The sequence below is a fragment of the Hemiscyllium ocellatum genome, chromosome 4, assembly GCF_020745735.1.
Source record: "Hemiscyllium ocellatum isolate sHemOce1 chromosome 4, sHemOce1.pat.X.cur, whole genome shotgun sequence".
Taxonomy (NCBI): domain Eukaryota; kingdom Metazoa; phylum Chordata; class Chondrichthyes; order Orectolobiformes; family Hemiscylliidae; genus Hemiscyllium; species Hemiscyllium ocellatum.
Genome location: NC_083404.1, coordinates 127,606,856 through 127,632,659, shown reverse-complemented (window position 1 = coordinate 127,632,659; position 25,804 = coordinate 127,606,856). Strand labels below are relative to the sequence as shown.

General features: G+C 37.4%; 1 protein-coding gene across 1 annotated transcript in view; it reads left to right on the top strand.

The window, feature by feature from the left end:
- The window catches only part of LOC132815248 (piezo-type mechanosensitive ion channel component 2-like), a 467,530-nt gene that overhangs the window by 345,124 nt on the left and 96,602 nt on the right, over window positions 1-25,804 (top strand). Inside the window, exons 29-33 of the mRNA XM_060824063.1 lie at window positions 549-620; window positions 4,061-4,167; window positions 11,994-12,093; window positions 13,677-13,754; window positions 22,051-22,217. Of these exons, the coding sequence (XP_060680046.1) occupies window positions 549-620; window positions 4,061-4,167; window positions 11,994-12,093; window positions 13,677-13,754; window positions 22,051-22,217 (524 nt within the window). The remainder of the gene's footprint in view (window positions 1-548; window positions 621-4,060; window positions 4,168-11,993; window positions 12,094-13,676; window positions 13,755-22,050; window positions 22,218-25,804) is intronic.

Sequence of the window (25,804 nt, the reverse complement as noted above, 5' to 3'; positions counted from 1 at the left end):
GTATGCCATCTGAAAAATTTTAGATATAATGTGTGTGGTGTGTAATGAACTGTCTCAATTGATGGGTTCATTGATTACCTGTATGCTGGCCAATTGTTGAAAATGCCAGCATGCCCACCTCTGGATTTGTCTCTGCACTTCACTTAAAAATTATACTTTCAAATATTTTTCAGTAGTTTCTTGGATTGGAAATTTTAAGCATAGTGATGAGTTTTTATTTGTCTGTCAGATATATATACCCAAATAAAAAATCAAGGGGTGATCTCTTCAGTAATTTTCAGAGTTAAGGATGGTGTTGAGAAGTTGGTGGGAAATCTTACTTAGCATGGGAAATAATTTGCATGTTAAGGAAATAATTTCATGAGAGAAAATATAATGATTAAAATAAGATACCATGTAAAAGTGAAGTATTGTTTGTTTCTTGCATAAAATTCTCATTAACCTGTTACTCCATTGTAATCCTCATAGGTTAAAATTCCACTGACTTGCCCACCTGATTATTTTGTTTTTGTTTTACGTAATTAATATTTGGACCTATTTTATTTTAGGAGAACCAGAGAAAGACAAAGCCAAGGGCAAAAAAAAGCAGTGGTGGCGGCCCTGGGTTGACCATGCTTCTAGTAGGTTTGCCTCAATCATCTGTTGTTATGTGTGCTAATCATGTACCAATTTCCTTGAATAGACAATTGTTTTGGTTTTGTTTTTGAAATAAAAGTTAACAAATAAAAAGTATTTTCTTTCAAAAACTTGTCTATCCTAGCTTAATTTAAAGCATGAATTTATTTTAGCCCACTGTTGTTATTTTGATGGGCTTTATGCTCAGTTTCAAACAAGGATAGCTGTGTGCTGATTTGTTATGCACGTGGGTCATTCTGCATTAACTCACCACAACTGTAGGGATCCATGTTGAATGCAGAATTAACTGTGAAGCTACAGTAAATTAAATATCATCATCTAACCATTTTGCATTGCACTGTAGTTCAAATAACTGAGAACCATCAACACCTTTGAGTGCCAAATTTTGAATTATCCAGTGGTTGAAATAAAACAATTTAAATAATGTAGCGAATAAGGACTTTTTGAATTACTTCAATTCAAATTAGCTAAGCATATGTGGCATCCTACTTCAGTTTAAGACAAATAAACTACATGTGTAAATGATTAGATGAAAGCAATGTGTGAGCTACCTTTGTGCCATCTAATTATGTGTTATGAACACAATGTGGAAGATGAAAATCAGTGGCTGATTACGGAAAAACATTTTTTGTTGGACTGATGTTATTTTCTGATCTGTAGAACCGTCTGTTAATTATTATTATTTTCAATATTTTAATATATCCAGGAAATACAACATTCTGCCAGACCGCAAGAAATCGTTACTTGCAGCTGTTTGTCTTAGTCAAACAGCCTGTTGCTCCATTATTTATATATTTGGGTTGGTCTTTACCTTTATGACTCTGTTTTAAAATGAGGCATGAAAGTAATGAAATCATGATCTATTCAAGGAAATTAGGTATCTGTTAAATGTGTGACACCAAACCAATTGGTTATTTCGGAGGCTAAGGTCAGTTCCGGGATGCTGTGAATTTTCATTAAGAGTGTGTGGTTCCCTTAGGAAATTTTTATGATAGCTTCATTTTCACATAAAATTGTCATTAATTTTGACATCTGGTTCATTTTTTTCCATCTATTTATTGTTTTAGTTAAATTGATTCTATTTAAAAACTCAAAGAACTGCAGATGCTATAAATCATAAACAAAAACAAATTGCTGGAAAAACTCAGCAGGTCTGCCAGCATCTGTGGAAAGAAATCAGAGTTAATGTTTCGGGTCAGAACTGAAGAAGGGTCATTCGACCCTAACCGTTTATTCTGATTTCTCTCCACAGATGCTGTCAGACCTGCTCAGTTTTTCCAGCAGTTTCTGTTTCGTTTCTGATTCGATTTAACCTCTTTAAAAGTATTTCTTTGGAAAAGTTACTGAACTGTTCATGAAGGAAATAAATTGTATCCAATATGGTTAAAAGTTTTGGTAAAGCTACAAAACTTTCTTTATAATTGTGTTAGTAGTGGGCCAAATTTTTTGTCCCCTTACTGTCTGAGAGTGGAAGCATGATTGGAAGCATGATTGAAATCCTAACACATGGACCTAGATGGGAATTGCCTAGATAATTTAAATTTTGAACAGTCCATTTCCTTCCTCCCAGGATTCTTTGTGAATGTCTCTGACTGTGAGCTAGAATTGGAGACTTGGGAAAGATCCTCAGTATTTAACAGAATATTTACTCAGGAAACATTGAACAGATTAAAATTTGCTCTCACACCTGACACCATCCTCCCTCTACAACTGACACCATCCTCCCTCACCAATCATCCATTACCTCAAAACACCCAACTACCCCTTCCCCAAGTTGCACAACTGCACTTTTTACTATATTTCGATCACATGACAAACTTAATCTAATCATCTGAGCATCCCTCTGACTTGATTACCGTCACAACAACACTCAGTTGACCCTACCTGACTGCAGTGATCTACCTGAGTTTGTGACAACACATAATTATCCTTTGACCCAACCTGAGTAACCGAACCCACTCACTTGCCTATTCACATTGTCTAAAAATCATTTACTTAACCTACCTACTCACCCATCCACTTGCCCACTACCAACTCATTCACCTACTGAATCACTCATCAATCCTCTCACTCACCTCCCCAGCCAACTGTTCACTCGTTCATCCATATCTATTCATGCAATAACTCATTCATTTGTCCACTCAATCATATTAAAAGATTGGATCTTTAAGCTTAGCATATGATAGTTGGTATCATTAAAAAAAGACATGTCCTCTCTTTTCCTGGCTTTATTGCTCATCAATAGAGATTCCTGTTGGATGCATCCCTCAGGACCTCTTTGACAGCTGGGAGCAGACAATCCCAAAAGAAATATGTAGCAGTATCGTGTTGGGAGAACCTTCAATCTGTACAGTAGCAATCTGTCCTTTATTGCTGTTACTCAGTAGAACCTTGTGCATAGGAGAGCAAATCTCTTATTTTAGTTTGTCTTCAACTCCTTCACTCTATCAACATAATGTCTTTCCGATTAAGCATATTGCTGTTTAGAGAACAGTGAAAACAAAGTTAAAAATATAAATAGATAGAAAAAACTTATGAAGTTAATGACAATTTATTTTAATTATTTAATTTTCTTTGGTAAGGGGTTATAAACCATGGAAACTTCAAAAGGATTTGTGTAATGTAGTTCACTTGTAATTAATGCATACCTTTACAATAAATTGATAATGACTGAAAAGGAGTGCCATGTTCATATTGACTTTTTTGAAATCATTTGGTATATAACCCAGGTTTTCTTTGTTTATATGGTTACAACCAGTTAATTGTAAATCTGAACATTTAAAATTTACAGGAGAAGATAATTACATATCACTTTGCATTCTGTTAGACATAGTTTATATTATTTGAATTTTATTGAAATGCATATTTCTGCATGGATTATTTAAATCTGCAGAAATATAAAATGAATTATGTTTCTTCCAATTAACACATACCAACTATTTTAGACAAAACTTCAATTAAGCCTCAGCTTCAATTGCTTACTTTCTTATTCGCAATACTTGTACAGAAATCTTGCCAGTCTTTGCAATATTTATTCTCTGTTTCTCCGCCTTTCTTCACTTTTTTCAACCATAGCAGTCCTTTTTGATGTTCTACATTCTGCTACTAAATCCTCATTACACTTTGTTTTCCTGGCTACCTCCTCTTCTTGATTTTCTTGTGCATTCTCTTTAGTTGGATGTTGACTTTCAGGTAACTATTTGAGTAGCTTAGTGCTGCACATTCTTTACACTCTGCTCTCTACCACATTATTGACATGGTTTAACTTATAATTTGTCATTTGTTTTACTAGTGCCAATTTGTTAAAACGGAATCAAGAGATTTTGAGCAATACATAAAAATAACTAACCATATGCTCAGAAGTCCATAAAATTGAATTATTTCACCTTTCATTGTGCTAGTAATGTTATCTTCTCCTGCTTAGTGGTACGAAGTGGAGATTACTATCTCTTTGAGACAGACAGTGAGGAGGAAAATGAAGAAGAAGTAAAAGAAGATGAAGAAGAACAACCCAAAAAGTCAGGTTTTCAGGTAATAGTCTGGAATCCTGTTATGTTTTATCAAATAGTAACATTTGTAGAACTAAATTTGAAAAGCATTTAATCCTAGTATATACCTAATAGATTCAGTACAGTAAATAAGATCTAAAATATTCTGACAGTTCACAGAAATAAAAGCTGCAAATACAAAGGTTAATTCAGCAATTACAATTTAGATTAATGCTTGGAACCTGATACCTTGACTTTTTGACTGGAAGTGTTAAGCATTACATCTAAATATTGACATTTCTTGACTTTCAAATCTTCACTGATCAGTGGTTTATTTCCAAGAATTGTGAGAAATTATTTTATAATTATACAATTCAATATTTTTATGTTTATTTATGGCATGCCAATGTGACTGGCAAGAACAGTATTTATTCTGCATTCCTCATTGTCTATGAGAAGGGAATCAGGAGAATATCAGTTTTCCTGAACAGCTGCAATGCATGTGGTAAGCCTATCATACTGTTAGAAATGAAATTCCCAGATATTAACTCGAATGCCATTGTAAGGTGGTACCAAAAGACCTTTAGCAAATTCCTGCAGTCCACCTTGTGGATGATATACACTGATGCCAGTATGTGTTGATTGTGGAGGGAGTCAGTGTTTAAGGTAATGGCTGGTGTGCTGATCAAGCAGACTGCTCTATCTTGGATGGAGTTTAGCTTATTCGAGCTGTACTGATTCAAACAAGGGGAGAGTATTCACTTCATTCGTCTGATTTACCCACTGTAGATGATAGATAAACTTTGGGAGTTTAAAAGGTAAGTTACACTGCAAAGAATTTCAAGATCCTAAGCTGTTGCTGTATTTACTGCATTTATATGGTTGCTCCAGAAGGCATCTCCAGCCAGTTTGAACTGTTGAAGATTTTTAACTGTTGAGAAGGTTAGATTCTCTTTTGAAGTTTATTAATCCAAACTTGAATGTTAACGAGGTGTTGCTGCATGCAGCCACAAACTATTACAGTACCTGAGGAGTTGTGAGTGATAATGAATATTGTACAATCATCAATGATGATCTCCACTTCTAATCTTATTGTGGAGGAAAGGTCACTGATTAATTTATTAAAGATAGTTATTTCTAGGGCACCACCCCAAGGAACTCCTGAAGCAATCTGATAAGGCTGAGATTCTTGGCCTTGCAACAACAAAAACAATTATTTTCCTTTGCGCCAACTATGAGTTCAACAAATGGAGAACTTTTCCCTTGATTCTGGTTGATTTCAGTTATGTTGAGAATTATTATGCCACACTTAGAAATGCTGCCTGATATCAAGAACATACACTCTCATCTCACCTCTTGAATTCAACTCTTTTGTGGATGTTTGGATCAAAGTCATATTGTATTGAGGTTTGAAGCTGAATGCTCCTGGGACCCTCACTTTTAGACGAACTGAGTTTCATTACTGCGTAAGTGTTACTTGATAGCATTGTTGATGACATCTTCCAGCAACTTGCTGAGACTTGAGAATAAACTAACGCCATAGCATTAACTGGATTTGATTTGTTTAGCATTTTAAAGACAAGATACACGTCAACAATATTTCCATATTGTTGGATAGATACGCTGATTTTTATGACTATACTGGAATTCTTTGGCTAGGGATACTGGTTCTGGAGCACAAGTCTTCAGTATCACAATGGGATGTTGCTGGGACTTAACACTGTCACATTCATTGTGTTCAACCACTTCTTACTATAATTTTGAATAAGTTAAGTTGATTGAAGATGGGCACCTGTGATGCTAGAGATCTCATGAGCAGATGGAAATGGTTCGTTATGTCAGTATATGTAGCTGTAGATGGGATTTTTGCCTATGACTTTTTATAGTAGCCTTATCTGTCCAGAGTGCAGGACTGTTTGATAACAGATCCGAATTGAAAAGAGAAATGCTTTGTACATGATTTATGCATTCCTGTTATATATAATCAAATCATTTTACTGGTACTTAACTATTAAATATAGATTAGTTATTTGCCAGCCATTTTTAAATTTCCATATATTTAACTGAAAATGTATGTGACGCTTATGCAAAGAGCTGTTAGAAGGTCTGTAGTAATGTACAAGTGCATATTCTGTTCTTTTCTATCCTTGAATTAGAAATGCCATTTGCTCATGATAACTGTTTGCCTTTTACTGCACCAGTTTCGCAGATTGACTGAGATGTAAGAATGTCTTCTTCCCACATCAAAACATGAAAAATAAAGTTTCAACTCAAACTCTATTTTCATGATCATAATATATGAAGAAGAAATATAATAATTGCTTACATCATGTTTGTGGCAATGCTTTTGAATTGGCTTGAACAACTGAAATAATTTGACATAAATCACTGCAGAGATGCATCAGATATAAAGCAGGATTTTGTCAAGAATCTGCAAATGCATTAAGTTATATTGCTATATATTTTTACTTATTGATTTTATTCTTCATGCTTTGTCATGCATAATTACTGTAACATTCTGGTAACTTTTTTTGTTTCTGTTTGCCAATGTTTAAGGTTACGTGAACAAGCGTTTATACAAATCATTGAGATCTCTGTGGATTTGATAAATTAAATGACATGTGAACTTTTCCTACAATGTAGAAACTGATTATTGCTGATGATCTGAGGCTGGCATTTTTGTCTGAGGTTATCCTCAAGTTATTGTCCTTACCATGTTTTCTTGAAATTTGGCCACTCTTCATTTTTGTTAATTAAAGGTCTGCATTCAGGGGTGTAATTGTTGCTAAAATATTTGTGAACATCAAAACAGAAAAATATAGAGCACATTTAAGACTATTTGTAAACAGACAAACATTTTATTTAAATAGAATTTAAAATTAAATAATTACATTTGGGTGCTTACATCTTTGTCATTGTTTACTTGGTTTTAAATTGACATACAACATAACATCACATATTTCAGAAAGTGTTTTATTAATATTCAGTTCGTTAATTGCTATCAATTTTTGAAACTGTTGTAACTACTAAAGTCCAACAATAATCTTAAGAAACCACATCACTATTGAAATATTAGAGTCCAAAATTGAGACTATCTGTTTTGTGACCACTGCTTCTTCTGAGTGCAACTGCCTCCCCCTTGCCTGCCGGGAGACACTGAACCAACAATTACCACCAATATATAACCCCTGAAGCACTAATTAACCTGACCCCTCTATTGGCCATCCACCATAGAACCTGTATTTCTTAAAAGGTACCAATACAGATAAAAGACCGAGAAAGACTTCTTAAGCAAATGCTGAGTATCGCCTCAACCCTTAACATTTGCCAAGATCTGTAGTGCAAGAAGAGAACGTTATCAATAATTGGAACTCAAACAATCCAGATATCATGACAGAATGTTGTCATCTCTAAATATATCCAAAAAAGACTGCCAATGTACTTTTAAGAAAAGAACACCAAGGATTTTGATATGCAAAAGAAAGGAAAGAGCTATTTTACGCTATACATGAACTAGTTGAAACAATTTACTAGAAATACCACAAGTAAAGATTCAACCATTCCACCATCAAGAACAACTTTGTAGATGTTCAAACCTCCAGTGAAGTCTCACCCTATTTTCACTTTAAACTTCCTTGTCCATTGAGCGTGATTATAGAGTCATAGTCATAGAGTCATAGAGATGTACAACACAGAAACAGACCCTTCGATACAACTTGTCCATGCTGACCAGGTATTCCAACCCAATTTAGTCCCACCTGCCAGCACCCGGCCAATATCCCTCCAAACCCTGCTTATTCATATACCCATCCAGATGCCTTTTAAATGTTGCAATTGCACCAGCCTCCGCCACTTTCTCTGGTAGTTCATTCCATAAATGTACAAAAAAGTTGCCCCTTAGGTATCTTTTATATCTTTCCCCTCCCACCCTAAACCTATGCTCTCTAGTTCTGGACTCCCCAACCCCAGGGAAAAGACATTGTCTATTTATCCTATCCATGCCCCTCATGATTTTGTAAACCTCTATAAGGTCACCCCACAGCCTCCGACGCTCCAGGGAAAATAGCCGTGGCTTATTCGACCTCTCCTCAGGACTTAAATCCTCCATCCCTGGCAACATCCTTGTAAATCTTTTCTGAACCCTTTCAAGTTTCACAACATCTTTCTGATAGGAAGGAGACTAGAATTGCACACAATATTCCAACAGTGGCCTAACCAATGTCCTGTACAGCAGCAACATGACCTCCCAACTCCTGTACTCAGTATTTTGACCAATAAAAGAAAGCATACCAAACGCCTTCTTCACTATCCTATCTACCTGCGACTCTACTTTCAAGGACTTATAAACGTGCACTCCAAGGTCGTTTTATTCAGCAACACTCCCCAAGACCTTACCATTAAGTGTGTGTAAGTCCTGCTAAGATTTGCTTTCCCAAAATGTAGCATTTATCTAAATTAAACACCATCTGCCACTTCTCCGCCCGTTGGCCCTTCTAATCAAGATCCTGTTGTAATCTGAGGTAACCTTCTTCACTGTACACTACACCTCCAATTTTGGTGTCATCTGTAAACTTACTAACTATACTTTTATGCTCACATCCAAATCATTTATATAAATGACGAAAAGTTGTGGACCCAGCATCGATTCTTGCAGCACTCCAGTGGTCACAGGCATCCAGCCTGTGGAAAACAACCCTCCACCGCCACCACCCTCTGTCTCATTATAATTAATTTCTCTCCGGCCAACTTAGACATTTACCTAATGCTATTTCATTAGTTAGTGTCTCTTCCTGAGATCCTTGTACAAAATGCTACACAGCTCACTTATTTCTTAATATGTCTTGCTTAAATTCTTCCACAGCCCCTCAGTCAAGAGCTTTTCTTTGACTGATTTTCAGGACTTCAGGATTTCTTTACAATATATTTATTTTAAAATACTTGCCTTTTATTTGAAATCCTTTTATGACTTCGTACCACCATGCCTTATTGATCTACAATTTGACTCACCTCATGTCTCTTTGTGTACACTGTCCCATTTGTGAGTGTCATCCAGCTACAATAACCCTGACCTTAACCTGGCCCACTCAGCAAAAATAACCAAGTTTGAGATGGATATATTTTTTGCATGTCACTGGAGAGCAAAATCAAGTGAAGTGTAAAATAGGCATTGTTCTAAGTTTTCCTAATTCCCACCAGGCAGATAGGTTAAAATTGGGTTCATATGCATTTTGAAAGCAGCTGTATTTTACCGCTCACTGTCTCATTAACTAATGCAAGAAGCTTAGTATAAAATATTTTTCATATATGCCTTCCATTCACCAAACATAGTTTTTCTGTTTAACTCTCTTTTTTTTTCCCAATGTCATTGTCCATACATTAATCTCCTTCTTAATCAAAATTTGTTTCAAATGTGAGAAGCTACATAAATACAAGCTTTTATTTTAAGCTAGTTAATTTGGAAACTCAAATTTCCTTTAGGTCTTTTTGTAGAAAATCACATTGGTTTAAGTCATTTCAATTAACTTATGTAAATTTCAAAGATAAATAACTTCTGAATGAATGTAAAACTTTAAAATATTGACTTGAATTAGTTTTCAAAAAACTTAAGTTTTAGGGACCTCCTTTCTACTAACAGTTGCCTTGCTTTATCCTTCTCTGTAGAGAGCAGTTCGGAAATTTGCTTCAGCCATTATAGCCTTGCCAAAGTCTATTCTAAAACTTCCAAAAACAATACTTCAGTTGATAGTCAGAGCTATAAAGGTATTTCTCAGATGTTTCATGAGTGTGTGGAATGCTTATGCCTCATTGTGTAGTATGCCAACACATTTAGTACAGTAAATCCCAACCAGTTGACAACTCTTAGATAAATTTGGTTTAATTGTATTTTGAATGAATTCTTTTCCTGCAATGTTTATAGTGCAGTTGAAAATTTCTGTAGAGTTTGGAAGCATTGATGAAATGACCAACTGCTATCTGTGTTTCCATTAAAAATACATATAAAATCTGGCTCTTTCCATCTCCTGAGATTGCCAATTGGTGGGGTTGTACTGTACCTTCCTCTTATACCAAAACCATTCTGCCTTATTGTAACTAGCTTTTAGTTGCATGTTTAGTTATCTTTCATTAGGATTGCTCCAAATTAAATAAAGAGTTTGATAGTTGACACACTTCAGATACCTGAAACTATTTAACAAATTTAAAACAAACAAAATTGATCTGAGGAATTTTCTGAAGTTGTTGCTTATTGAGATATGTTGATTTATGCATTCAAGTCATTTTTTCCACAAGCTAGAGGCTCAGTTCAGTGATGCAATGCTGATTGTGTTATTAACAGCCTATTATTAATTAAAGTAAATACATTTAAATTCCTTTTCACATTCAAGGATCGTGCTTTTTATGGGCTGTAAATACACAAATCAGAATCTTGTGGTTTGGAGTTGATGCTGACATTAATATTCAGATAAAACAAAGGAAACTGAAATTATGGATTAAAATCGAAAGATTCAAATTGAGAATATCTAAATGCTAATTGAGTTTGTGTATTTTTGTGTTGGTTGTTCTGTACACCAGTTCTGCTGGAAAACAGCTCGGAAACATTTTGCTTCTGCACAACATTATATGTATGCTTTCTTTTATGCTTGCTTTAAGCCAATGCTGATTTTCTTTCATGCTTCTGTTGTTCTTGCTTTGCATGCATGTGTTTGTCCACTACTGGCACCATCTGTTATGGGTGTAAAACAATAACAAAAAGAGAATTGTTGCATTGCTGAATAGATGGGATTTTTATGTGGCATTAAAAGTCACCACAGAGACAAATGCTTACAGCTGATTCTAAATTAATTAATACTACTGAAAAATCATTTAAACTAATCACTAATTATGATTCTAATGAACTAACAATTGCTAGAAAGTAGCAAACAAATCCTGTGTTTTTCTTCTCCCTCTATCACTTATTTAATGATTGGTTAATTTATACTTGCATAGTGCTGTATTTGGTATTTCAAAATAAAAACCTGGCCAAAGTGATACAGAACTACTCTACTGCTGCTTTTGAAGTAGACTTCAATAAATGGCAATTGAGATAGCCTTTACAGAGTGTGTCAGCCACAATGGCAGTAATCAATGAACATGTTGATAGGAATCTCTCTAATTGGCTGCAAAAGTTCGTTTGAATTTCCAAAATATATTTGAAGTTTTAATCAATTTTTTTTTATTTAAACAACGGGCATCAGCATCAAGTCTCTCAAAGCCAATATGGAAAAATTAAATTCAATTTGGAATGTTCCAATACTAATTTCAAAGATAAATTCTAATCGCATTGGATGATCCATAATATATTAGATTTCTTTGTATTCTGTGACTTCTTAGGATGAAATTTCGAAACTAATGTTGGTTTTGTGCCGTGTAATCATTCTTAACAAGATAAAGATTGCATTTGCCATAAGTATTTTTCCTTGGAACAATTATCACCAGTTGAGAGGCAAGTAAGATTCTCACAAATCAGTGAAGGATATTGTATTGCACTTCCTTTTGGTCAAGCCATTTTAATATGTCCAGTAATAGAACTATCACAGTGGATTTTAAATTGATGTCATTAGAGTGCCTGATTTTTGTATACTAGTACAGCACTATGGTCAATGGTTAATTGTTAACATCCAAAACATGCAACAAAGTCTAGTCTAATGCCTGACTGTTCCAACTAATTATCTGTACATTTCATTTGTGTTTTGAATCCAATATCATACATGTTTTAATCTGCTTGAGCTGTGGTGAGTTTCTGAATGTCCATTGTTTTTCTATGTTGTATGGTTATGCACGAAATGGGGTTATCTTAAGTCTGTTGAAGAGGTATGAACTTTTTTCTTACAGTTCATTTATCAGACCTGGATGAAAGATTCAAAATCGGTATTAAAAAGAAAGGAGAAAAATAAACGGAAAAGATGGGAACACAGTAAAAAAGAAACAGAAGGTAATTTTGGTGCAATTGTTTTAGTTCATGGGGCAGTTAGTTTAGTTGTCCTGAGCATTCAAGTATGGTATAGTAATAAAGCTAACAACATGGGTTCAATCTCTGTACGGGGAGAAAGTGAGGACTGCAGATGCTGGAGATCAGAGCTGAAGATGTGTTGCTGGAAAAATGCAGCAGGTCAGGCAGCATCCAAGGAGCAGGAGAATCGACGTTTCGGGCATGAGCCCTTCTTCAGTATCTGTACCAGCTGTTTTGGTTCATTGAGGCCTGTCTCTGTGCCTTACCCTACACTTGTGGAGTGGTTACCCTCAAGCTATACATAACAAACTGTCTCTTTCTAATGGAAAAAGACATATCTGATACTTCGTGGACTATGATGATAACATTGCATTTTTTAAATCTATGTGAGACATGCCCTGCAGCATTGTAAAAATAACATTCATAAAACTAATGGTATGAGTTATCTTAAGTTACAAATAAAGTTACAAATTGAAATGGAGTTGCTGGATTTGGCTCCCCATGCACATTTGGTTGTTCCAATGCCTTCCAACCTGATGTTCTTCTTGATAGTGAGAGGTAAAATCAGATCTCAGATATTGAAATCATTCTGGTAGGGGAGAAGGACGTGCAGTGAGGTAGGAGGAGAGGAAGAGATATAGTTGTATTCTATTTATTCTATATATTAATCATGAAAACCGCCGTGCATTTGCAACAGTAAAAGCTGAGATTAGTTATCATAGAGTCATAAAAATATACAGCATGGAAACAGACCCATCAGACCAACTAGATATCCTAAATAAATAATAATCTGGAAAGGAGATACTGCATATTTGAAAATAGTTAATTTATTAATGCATTCCAGGATTTATGCAGATCTTGGAAAGTGTGGAAAATATTTGGAAATTTCTAAAAATGGCTCAAAAGTTATTCAAAAATCATGGATTATTATTAAGAAAGTCAAGAGTTTTCTGACTTGTTTCAGAATTTCAATCTTTTCCAATACTTATCCATGTCCACTTCCCTTCTCTGTAATGTCTCTACTCCTATCCAGAATCCTGTAAAAGTAAATAGACTGTTAACTCAAGAAACACTTTTTCGAGAACACAAACATTCTCTAAAATATTTTAGTTAGAGATTGATCTTCCTGTTTAATTGACACACAATGCAATGTTTCAATTCTTGTAAAGCTGTAAATTCCAGAGTTTGTAATTTATTTGAAAGAAAAATGTGGCTGTGAAATGTTTCAGTTTGATTACCCAAAAGCATGGAATTTAGTGGTGCAAAACTCTGTGCACCTTCACCTGTTTTCTTTGTAAATATCCAAAATCTTATTCTATCTTAAAGAAGAATAGAGTAACAGACATGAGAGTATTATTACCCATTTATTTAATTGTTTTATTTCTTCAGCGAACAAGCAACTATTTTCACTTCTATATTCAGATGTTTGCAATGTCTATCATGAAAGCAATTTGAGATCAATTCAGTGACTCTTCAAAAGAGTAATGAAAATGAAGCAAATGTATGGTGCACACTTTGGAATAGTGTTAGGCTTATTGATATCTCTTCCACTATCTCTTCATTAGGTCACATTGCAATTGAATGTGAAGAGACAGAAGAACTACCAGCACCAGAAGAAGTGCATAAACACTCTAATGCACCAGGTATGACAGCATTTAACTATAATAAATAATATCTTAACTTAAATGAATTATTGTTCGTTCAAGAAATTGAAGTTTAATAATTAGAAGAGATAGTACTAAACTTCACAAATAAAGATGACTCTTTAGAATTCAGACTTGAAGAATAGCACATCCCATCAGGGTTTTCAGATTTATTTTAACACACTGAAAACCATATGAACTATAAAATTTAACCTCACCGACTTAGGTAAAAAAAGTTCTCATGCATAAAATTTAGCATCCGATATAATGGTCAAGATCTTCCGGTCTCCAAATAGTTCAGACATACCCTGAAAGATACACTAACCATGTAATTTCCCAGGACGCTTAAACCTTCAGTCAGCAATTACTCTGCTTCTGGCACCTCCGAAAAAAGTTTCCAATTCTGAGTTGGAAACTTTAGAGGATTGTGACTTACTTAACTTGGTAGTTATACAGAACAAGTTAGAAGAATTAAAACCTGCTCAAACTTCTGTTTAACTATACAACTGATCCCCTCATTCACCCACCCACACTGATCCCCCAAGCACCTAATCCAATCACTTTCTTATGCAGACTCCAGGGCTACAGGACATGTGACATTGCCTCTCCACTCAATAAATCCAATGTTCCTTGTCACCCTCACAGGCACCCAACTCCTCCACACCAGACAACTGACTACTACCCAAGTACTGGTTCATCCACACATCTACAATACAACTTCCTCTTCACTTGCCACTCTATTGCTCTCAACCAATTTGCCCCGTTACCAATTTGACCACACATCATCTTACCCATCTGTGATTCTATACATTTATACCCTTATATTCATGAGTCTAATAACAGCAGGGAAAAAAAAACTTTTTTTTAATAATGTATTCATTTTGTTGGATGTTGGCATCACTGGCTGGTCAGCATTTATTGCCCGTCCCCAGTTGCCTTTGAGAAGGTGGTGGTGAGCTTTCTTCTTGAATTGCTGCAATCCACCTGCTATGGGTTGACCCACAATGACATTAGGGACAGAATTTCAGGATTTTGACCCAATGACAGTGAAGGAGTGGTGATCTATTTCCAAATCAGGATGGTGAGTGGCTTGGAGGGAAATTTGAAGTGGTGCTCCCCATGTATCTATTGCCCTTGTTCTCCAATGGAAGTGATCATGGTTTTGGAAGGTGCTGTCTGAAGATCTTTAGTGAATTTCTTCAGTGCAACTTTTGGAAAGTATGTACTGCTGCTACTGAGATTCATTGATGGCTGCTTGAGGATGCAGTGCCAATCAAGTGGGCTGCTTTGTTCTGGATGGTGTGAAGCTTCTTGAGTGTTGTGGGACTACAGTCATCCAGGCAAGATGGGAGTATTCCATCACATTCCTGACTTGTGTTTGGAGATTGTGGACAGGCCTTTTGGAGTTAGGAGGTGAGTTACTTTCCACCAAATTCCTAGCCTCTGACCTGCTCTTGTAGCCACTGCATTTTTGTGGTGAGTCCAGTTGAGTTTCTTATCAATGATAACTCCCAGGGTGTTGATGGTGGGGGATTTAGTGATTCCTAAGTCTGTTGGTACGTGTCTTTACACTTTCATATTTTCTGCACAATAGAATAGGATGGTAGAGAGTATAACAGGGGTGGGCGGGGTCTTTGATTTTTTTGACTGTTTTCATGAGGCAATGGGAAGTGTAGGTGGAGCAAATGGAAGGAATGTTGGTTATCATGATATCCAGATAGGAAGCTTTCTATAGTGCATTTATGAAAATTGGTAGGGGTCATAATGGACATGCCGAACGTCCTTAGCCTTCTGAGGAAGTAGAGGCATTTGTGTGCCTTTTTCACTGTATCAATAACGTGAAAACACCAGGACAGATCATTGGTGATATTTACTCCTAGGAACTTGAAGCTGTCAACTACCTCCACCTCAGCACCATTGATACAGACAGGGGTGTGTCCTCCACACTGCTTCCTGAAGTTGATGACCAGCTTCTTTGTTTTGGTGATATTGAGGGAGTGATTGTTGATAATGAACCTTCAGTTGGATAAGATGAGGTTATGGTTCCATACCAAAGTGCTGTGGACATTCTGAGGTTCCTATTGAACATTTACAGATTGAATGTAAGATGCTAGGAGACAGTGAGGTCTGCAGATGCTGGAGGTCAGACTTGAGTGTGTTACAGGAAAAGCACAGCAGGTCAGGCAGCATCCGAGGAGCAGGAAACTCGAACATGTCAAAATTGGCCTTCCTCCAATCTACATTAACTTTTAGATCTGGTCTATCCTTTTCCATCACTATTTTAGAATTAATAGAATTATATCACTGGCCTCAAAGTTCTAAATTGGAGGAAGGCCAATTTTGATGATATAAGGCAAAAACTTTCAAAAGTTGATTGAGTGTGGATGTTCACAGGTAAAGGGATGGCTGGAAAACCAGAAGCCTTCAAAAATGAGACAAGGACAGTCCAGAGACAGTATGATCCTGTAGGGTGAAGGACAAGGCTAGTAGGTGTGGGAATGCTGATTGGCTCGAGAAATTGAGGTTTTGTTCAAGAACAAGAAGGAAGTGTATGTCAGGTACAGACAGCAGAAATCAAGTGATTCAAGTATACTTAAGAGGGAAATCAGGAGGTCGTAAAGGGGACATGAGATAGCTTTGGCAAATAAGGTTAAGGAGAATCCAAAGGGATTCTACTTATACATTAAGGACAAAAGGGTAAATTGGGAGAGAATAGGGCCCCTCACAAATCAAAAAGGCCATCTATGGATGGAACCGCACGAGATAAGGGAGATACTAAATGAGTAATTTGCATAGTATTTACTGTGGAGAAGGTTTTGGAAGATAAACAACATGGAGAAATAAATAGCAGCATCTTGAAAAATGTCCATATTAAAGAGGAGGTGCATAAAGGTCGATAAATCCCTAGGACCTGATTAGGTGTACCCTAGAACTCTGTGGGAAGCTAAGGAAGTGATTGTTGGACCCACTGCTGAGATATTTGAATTATCGATAGCCACAGGTGAGGTGCCAGAAGATAGCTACAGAAAAGCCAGTGAACTATAGATTGATGAGCTTGATTACAAGACAGGGTAAACTCTTCTAGATTAGAGTGGAGCTGGGAAAGCACAGAAGGTCAGGCAGCATCCAAGGAGCAGGAAGATCGACATTTCGAGCAAAAACCCTCATTCCTGAAGAAGGGCTTTTGCCCGAAACATCGATTTTCCTGCTCCTCGGATGCTGCCTGACCTGCTGTGCTTTTTTAAAACCAACAATATAGCAAAGATTTATCCCATGCAGTAATGTGTAAACCTTTCGAGTGGCCAAGCACTATTTGAAGAAAAGTTAACAACTTTATTTCTTAAAGTAGAACAGATAATAATTAACTAACAACTATTTACCATTTCTTCCTCTAACCTATCTTTTACCTTCCCTGCTATAATACTAGTTTGATAAAACTCCCAATTAAGATTTACAAAACTAGGCAGCTTTTGTTCTTCTATTTGGATCTTCCTGTGTCTTTTTTTTTCCTGAGGAATTTCTGTGTCACAGGTTACTGATCAAAAAGGTACCTTTTTTAAGAGAACTATTTTTTAGGCAGTCTACTTACATGTTGAGCTTGAAAGTTCTCCTCTCAACTGTTCAATTTTCCCATGTTTTATACTTCCAAAGCATCAGACTTTGTCATTGGCTTTTAAGGTTGTCAATATAGTCAATTCAAATTGGATTGGAGTTTGATATTTTTCGGGGTATAATTTAAACTGATTGGCCGAATTCAAATTTGTGTTTTTTTCTCATAACTACTCAGCAAGTGCTGTTTGTTCTTAATCAAATGTTACTTTGTAAATTATCCAGTACTCAGTGTACCTGCCAAGTCCTTCACTCTCTTAAATATACACCCACAGCTTCATAACAGCTTGATCGGTGGTGGGCAAGTTGTTGGGGGGAATCCTGAGGGACAGGATTTACACATATTTGGAAAGACAAGGACTGATTAGGGATAGTCAACATGGCTTTGTGCATGAGAAATCATGTCGCACAAACTTCATTGAGTTTTTTGAACAAGTGACAAAGAGGATTGATGAGGGCAGAGTTGTGGACATGATCTATATGGACTTCACTGAGGCGTTTGACAAGGTTCCTCATGATAGACTGGTTAGCAAGGTTAGATGACATGGAATAGAGTGAGAAGTAGCTGTTTGGATGCAGAACTGGCTTGCAGGTAGAGGATAGAGGGTAATGTTGGAGGATTGCTTTTCAGACTGGAGGTTTGCGACCAGTGGTGTGCCACAAAGATTGGTGCTGGGTCCACTGCTTTTTATCTTTTATGCAAATGATTTGGATATGAACATAGGCGGTAGCGTTAGTAAGTTTGTAGGTGACACCAAAATTGGAGGTGTAGTGGACAGCTAAGAAAGTTACCTCAGAGTAAAATGGAATCTTGATTAGATGGGCCAATAGGCCAAGGAGTGGCAGATGGAGTTTAATTTAGATAAATGCAAAGTGCTGCATTTTGGGAAAGCAAATCTTAGCAGGACTTCTAAACTTAATGGTAAGATTCTGGAAGTGTTGCTGAACAAAGAGACCTTGGAGTGCAGGTTCATAGTTCCTTGAAAGTGGTGTCACAGGTAGATAGGATGGTAAAGGTCGCATTTGGTATGCTTGCCTTTATTGGTCCGTGCACTGAGTATAGGAGTTGAAAGGTCATGTTGCAGCTATACAGAACATTGGTTAGGCCATTATTGGAATACTCCATGCAATTTTGGTCTCTCTGCTATGTGAAACTTGAAAGGGTTCAGAAAAGATTTACAAGGATGTTGCCAGGGTTGGAGGGTTTGAGCGGTATGGGGAGGCTGAATCTCCTGGGGCTATTTTCCCTGGAGCGTCAGAGGCTGAGGGATGACCTTATAAAGGTTTATAAAATCATGAGAGGCATGGATAGGGTAAATAGCCAAGGTCTTTTCCCCGGGGGTGGGGATAGGGGGGTGGAGAGTCCAAAACCAGAGGGCATAGGTTTAAGGTGAGAGGGGAAAAATTTTAAAAGAAACTAAGGGGTAACTTTTTCATGCAGAAGGTTGTGGGTGTATGGAATGAGCTGTCAAAGGAAGTGGTGGAGGCTGATACAGGGACAGCATTTAAAAGGGATCTGGATGGATGTATGAATAGGAAGGGTTCAGAGGTAAATGCACCAAATGCTGATAAATGAGACTAGACTAATTTAGGATATCTGGTCAGAGTGAGCGAGTTGGACCCAAGGGTCTGTTTTTGTGCTGTACATCACTATGACTGTATGACTGAAGAAAGTTGGTGCCAAATTCCTCTTTGGCCTCATCCATTATTTTTAAAGTCAGGCCACATGCACTGACAACTATGGTCCACATCTTCTGAATTAAGGTGGGCCTAAGGTCATGAGGCATTATTTTCCCATAAAGATGATCAACCTTTTGGTGAAGGCAAGTCCAAGTCATCAGCTTTGTCCTTCTGGATTACCTTTCCAGAAGGAGGTGTACCTGCCACCTTATTCCTTGAACAGGTCTTGACCTGCCCACCTTGTCTCACTCAGAATAATAATGTTAATATTATAGCACTGTGTTTTCAGGCTATGATAGTGGTGTTTTGTTCAGGCCTGTAACAAGCAGCATTATCCTTGAGGATTTCAATGTACCATGGCCTGAACTTTATCTTGACGGCCATGTGATGGCCAGCATACAATGGTCACCCCATGTTATAAAGATCTCTCATACCTGCTCCCTACCCTTCACCCAGCCTCTTGCCACCCTGCTCCTTCACACACTGGGTACCATAACCTTTTACCCAGCTACCACTCTAGCCCCTCCATCAGTTAACTGCCACCCTACCCCCTCATCTCCCTTCTACCACATAGCCCTTTCTGTACGTAGTTGAAAGTGTGTTGCTGATAAAACACAGCAGGTCAGGCAGCATCCGAGGAGCAGAAAAATTGACGTTTCGGGTCGGAGTCTTTCATCAGTTTCTGGCCTGAAACGTCAATTTTTCTGCTCCTCAGATGCTGCCTGACCTGCTGTGTTCTTTCAGCAAAACTCTCAAATCTGATCTCCAGCATTTGCAGACCTCACTGCCTCCATTCTGCACTTAGCCCACTTACCTGCTGTCTGCCATTAAACTTTGTGAAACTTTAGGAATTTTTTTTGCACAAGTAAAATCTTTCTTTTGAGGGAGGTGGCTAAGGGGCTGCTGGGGGGTTTGAATGGCTGAAAATGTTGATGTGTCTTGGGTTTCGGAGAGAATAAGGAGCCGAGACTCTTAGATCATGCCCCCACCCTTTTGAAATGGAGACTGGGTGAACTTGGATCAAACATAACTTGGGGATGAGTGGAGTGGGGAGAGACGAGTGTTGCCAGTGATTCGTCCTTAGTTTCACACCTCCCCCCTTCCACAGACATGCATCTTCTCTTGTAAGGTCGCCATGTGTTTAAGCTTCAGATAGCCAGTAACTGAGCCTCTGTTTAAAAGGTCCTGCTTACTCTTCAACACTCACTGGACTTCGCTGTATTTGCAGCTTCTTCTGCTCCCACTCTTTTCTCTCTCTCTCTCTCTCTCTCTCTCTTCCCACTCCCTCGGCCCCAGTCCCCTAACTCCATGCATGATCCTAGTAAGCATTCCAGCAAAATATTCCACTCTTCACTTCCCCTACTTTAGTTACAGATAGAAGCAAACAAATACACACACACAGATAACAACCTGTTACAATAGATGCGCCAGCAGAATAAGTCACAGCCAGCTTGTAATATAGGGGGTGAAATCCTGTAACAACAAACATGAGTTTACTTTATAATTAAAAAAATCCACAATTCACAAATAGTGTTACAGCCAAATCACCCTTACAAAATGCACATTATAGAAAAACTACCTGCAATGCTATAACTCAGTACCATGTTTTCTGTAAAGGTTCACTGTGTGTTACTATATCATTTGCTGACCTCTATCTTTGGAATTAATCCTGAAAATTTCTGGGTAGGTATATAGCAACATGTTGTTTGATCTTGGTTGGGAATAGAGATTTCAACCCAAACTGGAATATTGGATCAATATGTAAGACCATTATCTTTCTTATTGTTATAGTTTTGGGATATCTTATGTAGTTTAGTTATTAAATCAACAAAATTGTATGCTGTATTCTAATCTTACTATAGAATAATGTGGATAATGAAAACTTTATGGAAGACAAAATGCTGGAAATTCCTAGCAGGTCAGGCAGTAGGAAGCAAAAACACAGTTAACATTTTGGGTGGATGAAATTTCAGTTGTTGAAAAGTCATCACCTGCAATAATAAGACAGTATTCTAAATTGGCTTGGTCATTAAGTGGCAGCGGTTTGACATAACTTCCTTCAAATAAATGTCATTAAATTCCAACTAAATTCCTGATTAATATTTTTATATAATCTGTAACTCAGAGAAGTATTAGTTGAACTGAAATCCTGTTCATTGTTTTGTTATGGGACCCTTTAATCGTCTGCACATATTTCACAATCACTGTCCCATACAATCTTGCACTGGTGCACATTAAACTCCCGCTGTTGCCTGTTTCTTAGTTACATTTAAAAACAGCAGCATGAGTGTGTTTTGTGAGTTAGTTCCCCTGACTGAGATGAGGGATTGCACATCTTGAATTCATGCATAGTGGTCAGCATACCTCTTTTTCTATCTACAGTGGAACAAGAGTTGACCATTCACAAGAACGTAAGAACTATGTGCGGAAATAGGCAATTCTTGAGTTAGCTACCCTATTTGATACGATCAAGACTGATCTCACATCAGCTTCAATTCCAATTCCTAGCCACTCACCACAATTCTTCAATACATTACTAATTAAAAATCTGTCAATCTCCTCCTTAAGTTTACTCAATGTCCTAGCGTCCAGCATACTGTGAGGAAGTGAATTCCATAGATTCACAGCTCTTTTGGGGTAGTAATTTCTCCTCATCTCTACTTTAAATCTGCTAAACATTAAAATTATGACCTCTCATTCTAGATTGTCGCACTTGAGGAACATTGACAACTCAAATCTGTTCTGCCATTCGTTTAGATCAGAACTGGTTTCTACCTTGACTCTATCCACCTGTCTTAGCTCAGATCCTTTCATGCTGTTTTCATCCAAAAGAATACCAATTCCAGCTTTAAATTTTAATTGGCCTAATCTCTATTCATTTCAATGGGTAGAAAATCTTGAGGCCCCACCTCTATAAAGTCCTTGCTTGTACTCCATGGTGGAAAGGCTGAATTCATATGTTTCTTATCTATCTATTTCTAATAATCTTTCTCCTCCTGTTTCTCAGATAATGTTATCAAGCGGGTGTTTAATCTTCTGAAGTTCACGTGGGTTCTCTTCTTGGCTCTGGTGGACAGTTTTACAAACTGGCTAAATTCAATCTCAAAGGAATGCATTGATATATCCACTGTTCTGAGGATAGAAAGATGTATGCTTACGAGAGAAGTAAAGAAGGTATGGAATATTGCAATCATCGTTCTGAAAATTGTGTTTATTGAATTAAAAGTTTTAACTAAGTTTTCAAAAATGCTGTACCCTAATATCCTGACTATACCCAATGTATGACTGTTACCCAAAATTTTTTTATTCATTCACATAATGTACATGTCACTTGCTTAGGCCAAATTAATTGTCCATCCCCAAAGGATATTGGTAAACCAGCTAATCTTTTACAATAATTGACAATAGTTTCATGTCTACCGTTAGGCTAGCATTTTAATTTCAGGTATTATTCAATTCAAATTGCACCAACTGCCATGTTTGAATTCAAACCTATGTCCTCAGAACATTTAGCTCAGGATTTTACATCACTAGTCCACAACACCACACCCAATGTTCAGTCCAAGATGTGCAGTCATTCCAAGGGTCCATACATGGCAATTAGTATGCCAATACCATTCACAGTATTGACTTCTTATTCTGGACGTTGCTGCCATGCATAGACCTCAGAGGTCCACTCAGGAGAAAACTAAAGCAGGTTTGTTGGCCACCATCTCCTATTAGTCTCTTTAATGATTCTTAACCAGTAACTAAACAGGTTCAAAATCAGTTTAACATCACTCTCTTTACTTGTTCATGATGGTCTAAGGGCCATATTTTGGTCTCTGTAGCATGCCACAGAAATCTGCAGGCTTCAACCAGATCGGTGGTTAGCAGCAGGATTTTACCCTGATGCATGCCAGCTGTCAGTGAGGCAATCCAGGTGACCAGTGTGGGAAGGGAAAGTCTTGAACAAGACTGAAAGTAGAGTTATTTAAGCCTTTGGACTGCAGGTTAGCTCACACAGTATCTTGTACTATTACATCAAAACCCATCAGCTTACAAGATCATGAAGGCCTTTGATTCTATCCATTTTATAATTTCACTTTGCTGTTTCAGATATTCCATTTTTTTTAAACAAAAGATGAGTCCAATATGTCTACCATACTTCCTGGCAGCCTATATTAAGTACCTGATATCCTTTGTGGCTATCATCAGATTAAAAGTCATGCACTGTTTTGAACCCTTTTCCCAACCAACCAGACATTAGCCCTAAAAGTAATAACAATATTTTGAAATTACGATCTAACGTCATACTATCTATTAAATTTAAAAAGAAATGTTTCTTGTTTTATTTCCTCTAATTGAGAATTAGCCAGCATAAACAGGGTAAGCCATTTACATATTTTGAAATAGGTAAGCCACAGAATTTGATTCTATGTTATTGCTGAAAGAACACAAATAAAGGGAGGGTAATCCGTTCTTGCCAATGTCTGGCACAGTGAATAATGATTTCCATTTTGTAGGGTGACATCTCAGACATTCCATCTGGGCATCAAAAGCTGACAGAGGGGATGAATTGTAGCTTTAGGTTGCTCTGAATGCTGGCTTGGCATGCAATGTGTCATTTTAGTTCTTGCCCACCATAATAACGCCCTCCATGCACAACTGATTTTGTACTCAGATGAAGGAGAAATATCCTTGCAAAATTTTAAAACTCAACTTCCATGTGAGTTGCTTTTGACTCTCTTTTACAGTGCAGTATGAATGTAAGTACTTTGCTGGAGAATATTACAGAGTTATTTCTGGACCTTTGGAAGAAATGTGAATTTGAAAGACCTCTAAGCATATGATTTGCCCTCAACCTACGCCCAGTGGAATGAAAGGGAGATGGAGCAGCAACAGCATAAAGACAAAACTATTTACAGAGGGGAGGAGGAAAACCTTTTGTAGGAGGCCTACTAACATGGGTGTTCAGAGCACTTCTACTTGTACCTCAGTCAGAACAATGTTTGAAGTAGCTGCACTGCATCAGAACTGCACCACTTTCTCAAATGTGACCCAGAGCTGCAGAGTAGGATGATGACACTCTGCCAATGACTGTTAAGATCACTGTGCTCCTCAATTTCTATACCAAATCCTTTAGACTGGAGTTTGCAAAATCATCAACATGACAGTTCAGTGTTCACCACAAAGTCTGGGATAAAAATGGAAAATGCTGGAAATATAATTGTGTCAGGAAACAGTTCCAAAAAAAGAAACAGAATTAATATTTCAAATTGATGACCTTCATCAGAACTGGAGAAAAATGACTTTGACTGAATGACGAGAGCAGAAATATTGAAATAACAATTAGCATTATGGCAGTTCTCAATGAAAAGACAAAAGAAGGTGAGAGACCAAAAGGAGAGGATCAGTTGGAAGGAAAATGCTTGCAAGAGTTTTAAGGGTTGGCTGAGCAGAGAGAGGACTGCTGGCCAAAATGGACATTTCAAGATCAGAAGTTGTGAGGAGATAAAGCTGAGTTCTATGCTAAGGACAGATTATTCATTGTCAGAAAGTGGAACATTCGATGTAATATGTAGCAAAAGGTCAGATTAGAAGAAAGAGTAGAGTCAGAATGATATGAAGGGAAATAAGGATCTGCAGGGATATTGGTTTGCAGATTATTGGACTTCATTATCTTTAGTATCTAAAAGAAAGTAACTTTGTTTGTTAAGAGGTTAAATGAGACTAAAGATGAAATCAAGCTGTAGACATGATAACATTGAGATATGGTGAGTCAGTACTGTTGAAGGTGAAGGCGAAAGGTGTGCATACGGAACAGAGATGTACACTTGCAATGTCAAGGCATATGTGGGACCAGTGCTGGAAAATCAAAATAGTTAGGTGGTTGTTTTTGACTGGCACAGACATGATGGGCAAAGTGGCCTTTTTGTTCTGCAGATTTCTTTGACTTGACAGCTGCAGTCCATGTGTTAGGTATATGCAATGTGCTTTTACGAAAGGCGTTCTCAGGTTTGACTCAGAAACAGTGATGGAATAGCAATGCAGTCCTAAATCAAAATGCTGTGTTTTGAAGCAGAACCAGTATGCCAACCAAATTAAGTTCCCATCTGAACTCTCTACAGCATCTAATCTTGCCCACTGGGGAGCTGGCATACATACTGTAATTTTCCCCTCGCTGTAGTGCATAGTGGCTCACCACTTGCAGATCTGGCATCTTTGATGTATTCAACAGTGCATGCAGTGCCAGTATCTAAGATGGTGGTTGTAAGTGTCCAATCGTATAGTAGCAGCTCTTTCTCAGAGGTGTGCTATGCCTCTAAGCCTTCATTTTTATACACTACTGGGAGGCCAGGTGATAAGTTTTGCATACATGAAATGATATAGAAGGACAGGGTTGATGTGAGGGAAGGGTAAGTAAGTGGGGAAAAAAGAGGTGCATGGTTTCACCATTGTCATCCTTCACATCGTACCAATTGTGGGATAAAGGTAATTGGGATTTCAGAAGTCGCATAAGGTAGGAACACACCATCATCCCATTGACCTAAGTGACACTGATTTCTACTGTCCCAATGATGGCTGCATCAGTAAGACAAAGAACTGTCTCCTCCAATGGAGTGAAAATATATAGCTTTGCCTGTTGTTCCTTGCTGTTGATATATGATTAGATGTTGTGTCTATCATAGCTGAATAGCTATCTAAAAACTGCAAGGTGAGGTTTGCTGCCATGATCAGTGTGTGAGGTTGAGGTGGAGCATGTGAATGGTAGGTATGAG